At 47.6% G+C, this 5,416-nt stretch overlaps 1 protein-coding gene across 1 annotated transcript in view; it reads right to left on the bottom strand.

Moving 5' to 3' along the window:
- Positions 1 to 638: 638 nt before the first annotated feature.
- The window catches only part of TYRO3 (TYRO3 protein tyrosine kinase), a 37,877-nt gene continuing 33,099 nt past the window's right edge, over positions 639 to 5,416 (bottom strand). The window contains exons 17-18 of the mRNA XM_010143418.1: positions 3,972 to 4,108; positions 639 to 1,138 (exon numbers count right to left, since the gene is read on the bottom strand). Coding sequence (XP_010141720.1) covers positions 763 to 1,138; positions 3,972 to 4,108 — 513 coding nt within the window. The 3' untranslated portion in view covers positions 639 to 762. The remainder of the gene's footprint in view (positions 1,139 to 3,971; positions 4,109 to 5,416) is intronic.

The raw sequence follows: 5,416 nt of genomic DNA, 5'->3' as shown, positions 1-5,416 counted from the left end.
CCCTTCACATTTTAATGCCAGCTGCAAGTCTGGTCAGGCCTGAATTGGCATCAAACAGAAGAAAAAGACAGACATAAAAGAGGTACGTGGGGTGAAGAGGGATGCTGGATTTTCTTTTTTTTCTCATTTCATTGCTCACCAGAATGTCTGAAACTCTTAAAAAAGCCCTGGACTGAAGAAGCAGCAATGTCACTGCACGAAATAAGCCAGGTGTTCGAATTCAGTGCTGGGTAGAAGCAGATCCATAGATCAGTTTGAGAACCACTGAGGTAGGCAACAAGTCTAGGCAGTTCTGCTGAGTGAACACAAAGGGAATTGTGCCCTCTTGTCCTGAATGACAGTGAAAACACCCACTAGTGTTTTCAGAGGTACCAGTCCCAAAGTCACGTAGCCAGGATAGAAGACAACATCTACACAAGAGGGAGCACCGACTGAACAGAAGGCATATTCATTTCTGCTCCAGCAGTCAGGGAGAAGGAGCAGAGCATGGACTCTGACGGTCTGCCTTAGCTTTGAACTCCTTTCAGCCGTCAGCCTGTAACCTTACTGCCCCCCTCTCCCACATCCAAGGAGTTGCTGGGGTTGCAGTCCTTCCAAGCCATCCAGCACTGCAGCCTACACAGGTGATGAAAGCTACAAAAGCTGCTCAAGAGCTCTGACCAGTGCCGTTCAAAGCCATTCCAGATCTGGCACCAGAGCCCCAGGCGATACGGCTGCACACACCCCATCCCAGGGAAGCACAGTGTCACTGCTATGTACAGGCTAACAACTTTTCTCTCCTTCTGTCTCCAGCTCATAGAGAAGGCTTTTGTCCTCCCCCTCCTGCCCATCTTGATGCCTTTCACCCTCGGCATCATCTCCAAGGCACAAGGGGCTCATGATGTAGCGATAGTCACTTGTGACAGCAGCAGCTGCCACAGCAATGTTCTCTTCACTCTCTGCGTTTCCAAAGGAGGCAGGCAGAGCAGGGTCACTCGCAGATGTCTCTTTGTCCCTCCCAATGTTAACGTAGAGAGGATCTTGACTGGAAGAGAGCGTGGACATCCTTCCCCGAATCATTTCCAGCTGGGACCGGAGCACTCCGAAGCTGGGGCGTAGCTTGGGCTCAGGATGCCAACATCTGCACATGAGATCATAGCTGCAAAACAGAGGGAGACAAGAGTACTGAGAAACAGAGCCGCAACCCCCTATACCCCCTATACCTGCCGTGCAGCTTAAAAAGCCCAGACTCTCCCCAAAATCTACTGGCTTTGGCCTTGCACAGGTAATAGCACGTGGGCAACCATTACAGATCTAATTTCTTGTTTCTTCCCATTTTCAAATGCATTCTCATTTTGGTCAAAATAATTAATTACAACAGTACCAAAAAACCCAAAAGCCCTGTCAAAGGATGCTGAACTTGTTGGTAAAAACCTCGTTCCACTGTCTCTGGAGAGCTAGATTAGGACCGTGAGTGTTACACCACTTAGCTTTTGAATTTATTCACAAAAAGCATCTTGGCAACCTCTGCCACATCTGAAGCCATCCATCCAAGTTCTAGTTCAAGAGCAGATAAAACACAGGAAGAAGGAAAACCGAGATCCCACCGTGGCAGGTGCAATTTACTTGCAGAATATTCTTTTTTTCACACTGTATTAACTCAGCACTACCAGCCTCATGGAAGTGTGCTGCTGTTGCAGGCGGCCAGGGGGACTGGGAAGAGGCACAGCGGGTTTGTCTGGGGGGCTGTGGAGGGATGCGCGACAGCTTCGCTGCAGGAAGAGGGATGCTGAAACGGCCTTTCTACTGCAAAGGCGCCGTGCCTCCGGCCATCTCTCCTGCAGTCAAAGGCCAGCTACCTTAGCTCTTATTGCCCGAGGGCCAGCACCAAGAGAAGTCGGCTTGGGCGAGAGGTGAGGAGTCCAGCTCCCCTGCAGCCGCCTTCACAGCCCAGCGCCTGGGCTGGCTGGTCTCCTGCTGGCCAGGCCTCCCGCGGGAGCCCACTGGGCTGGAGAGCAGCCAGAGCCACTGTCCTCCTCCTCCTCTTTGTGCACCCCCCTCAAGACTGGCAGCTGCATTCCTACGGCATTATTATTGCCAGTTCTGTAGGGAACAGGAACAAAGCACAGTACTGGCACCGAAAACACCGCAGACAAATGAACCTCAGTTAAACTTGTAAATGGGAAAAATCTGATACGGCCTTTACTGGGAAATAAAGCATTTCATGATGGCTTTTATTTTACTTTTTGTGTCCTTTGCTTGCTATCAGATTTACAAGATCTCACAAGCTCTTTGATCTCACTTTAGTTTTACAGAAAGCTTCTATGTGCTTCAGTTGTCTTAATCCACTTAACTCGCAAACAGCAGAAATAACTCTAAATGCCCTGACAAAATAGAACCTTCCTATTCTGCAGCACCAAATTAAATACTTTCTTTTACCCTTGCTGGCAAACAGCAGAAATAACTCTAAATGCCCTGACAAAATAGAACCTTCCTATTCTGCAGCACCAAATTAAATACTTTCTTTTACCCTTGCTGGCAAACAGCAGAAATTCATTTGAGAGAAAGGTGGAAAACTACTGTTTGTAGCGAATCACCCAAAAGTCCATTTACCCCCGTTCCCTGACTCTGACGGCGGCCAGCAGCAGACACCTGGGGAAAGCACATAAGCTAAGGGCGAGCAGCTAGTGAGATCTTCCTGGTATATTCTCTCAGGTCTCAACAACCTGTAGCTCAAGGGCCTCTTGAAATGGTAGTTGTATCTTTTTTGTAGTTTTAATGCATTTTTCTTCAATGCTTAGCAGGTGTTATAATACCTTCTTTACTTCTGGCGTCTATAACGTCCTATGGCCATAAGCTCCTCATCTTGGACCCAAAGCTACTCGCAGCAGTCAAGATGTGGGAATATATTGAATTTTAGCAGTGGTATGATGATGTTTTCATTTAAACTCAGGAACAGTTAAAATGAACTGCTGAGAAGATAGACCTGTACAGCTTTCATAACAAGAGTACAGATTATTCCTTATGTGGAAGAAAGGCTGGAGAAAGGAAATCACATTAAATAATCCACCATCAGAACATGAGGGAAGACAGAGAAAAGAGAACTTCATGTTGTCCATTTTACACACAAGGAATGGCTTGAAAAGGCCACTAAAGTCAGTGCTCATAGCTGTGGCTTGCTTTGGGCACGACACACTGAAAACAGAGACTTGCTTACGCAGTCAGTGAAATGATTTCACCTTGCCCAGACCAGACTAGCTGTTACCCTGGCAGAAATCATGGTGACACTCCCTGGGGAACCTCAACCCCATGTGTGGACATTCCAGCCACCAACTGTGGAGCAAGGGGTCCTGAGCAAACATTCCACACGACCTGCTGGCCAAAAACAGTCCTTTGACCACAGGACTAACACAGGAGCACAGGCTGGGGCATGTGGTTGACTGCTCCCCCGTGGGCTACCCAAGTCCTTCCTGCAGGTCTGAAAACATCTGAAACCAGTATCTACAAGACTGTCCTGTTTTGTTTCCACCTATAATTTAAGATGGGACACTGATCTACAGAACTTTAGATCCTCTAATCTGCTCTCTTTTTCATATTTCTGTGAGAGTAGCAGATCGAATCTTGAAAACTGGGCCAAGCTTTGAAAGCCACCTGCAGGCTACTGCCTCTGCAATCCAGTTTCCTCGTCGTCTTGCTGGACTGCTTTTCTATTCAGCCTTCTGGGTATACCAGGAATCTCAGCTCTTTTTTCAGATGCTGGCCCGAGAAGGTAGGGAGCAGTGAGTTTCTGGAATCACAGTTATAGTTTTCACACAGTGAAGAGCTGCTGATGTTGACACTGTTCAAACCCTTGACACAAGTTAGCTGCTCGTGTAGCTACCACAGGTTCCCGGGAGCTCTGCCAGCAGAGTATCTGGTAGCTAACCCTGTTTCCTTCCAGTGAGCCAAACTTCTCAAGGAATCACATTTCAGCAGGGTGAGGAAGTACTCACACATCTTCCAGGCACTCCGGTGGCTGCTTCAGCCTGTTCCCACTGATGAGGTAGTTGTAGATTTCTGCATTCTCAATGCCAGCGTAAGGGGTTTGCCCTCGGGTCACAATCTCCCACATAGTCACACCAAACGCCCACTGAAAGGGAACAGCACACAGAACAAGTGAACAGACAGTTCCCTGCTCACCGGGGTGGCTTCCAGTATGCTGAGACTGTGCCGACCCTCCCAGTCTGTGGCAATGTCACATGAGCAGCAGTGATGCAAGGACTATCTGAACTCTAGCTACAAAACAAAGAAACGACCCATCAGATGCCACTGATACTGACACATCATCTTGGAACGCAGCCGAAGGTCCTGCCTGTCTCCATCCTGTGGTGGAGTAGGGGAAGATTTGGGAGCTACTGCTGTCTTCCACCTGCAGACCTCTCCCGAGAACTCACGGTTCTTTAAGGCACGTGGTATCAGTTTTGTGGTTCCCAGCCATAAGAAGATTTTGGGTTGGGGCTCACAAATAAGTTTCTTAATTCATTGAGCCAGACTCTGAGTGACTGTGCTCTCGGCACAAACGAGAGCAGAGTTTAGCCAATAAGCAAGGCAAGGAACAAGCCACTTACGGTTCATGTTCATTTGTGCTCTACACTGCAACAGTCGTATTTCTACATTAGAACAAACTGCAAGGTTTGTTAGGGGCAAAACCCCACTGTTTTCAAAACGCTTGTCCAGTATCTGTTGTAAACTGACTGAACTAGCAATCACCAATCACTAAACGCTGTCTACAGTGGTTACAGCAATCGCTGGGCAAGGCAGCAGCCACGTTACAAGGCACTCTTGGGGCACTTCAGGGACTGACACGGGTACCTGAGAAGGCAGGTCCACAGGCCAAACTAGTGTGAAACCAGATCAAAAGGCAGCAAGGAAGAGTGTAGATGATAATGAAGAAAGGAAAAAGAAAAAAAAAAGGGAAAGGAAGCAAAAATTTCAGGTGAATGGGTTTAGCCTCATTTCCTAGGGATGCAGTTACGGGGAAGAGTGTCTAAGCAGTGATATGTTGAGAATCTATGAAATTCCACCAATGCCTTCTGTAGGGGAGTATTTTTGCTGCACTTGTATATGGGTTACATGCATTTCAAATGTCACCTTCAAACTGTCATATTGAAGAGAAAGGAAAGAAGAAAGAAAGAAGAGACTGCATAAAGAGAAGGGAAAAGGAAGAGAAAGGGAAAGGGAAAGGAAAGGATGGGAATAAGCACTGAAAAATGAAGGACCAAAGGACAACAGGAAAAGGGTTCATGTCTTCTGCCGTAAGTCCTTCACACATACTTCCAGTTTTGCGTTCCAACAGCAACCAAGGCAGAGGTGGCACTGTCCCTCAAACACAAGGCAAACTCCCTTTCCCATCACCAGGGCCTTTTCACATCCTCAGCAAATACAGAAGGATTCCCCT

This window comes from Buceros rhinoceros, unplaced genomic scaffold (assembly GCF_000710305.1).
Source record: "Buceros rhinoceros silvestris isolate BGI_N320 unplaced genomic scaffold, ASM71030v1 scaffold24499, whole genome shotgun sequence".
NCBI lineage: Eukaryota > Metazoa > Chordata > Aves > Bucerotiformes > Bucerotidae > Buceros > Buceros rhinoceros.
This window is presented reverse-complemented; position numbering and strand designations above follow the sequence as displayed.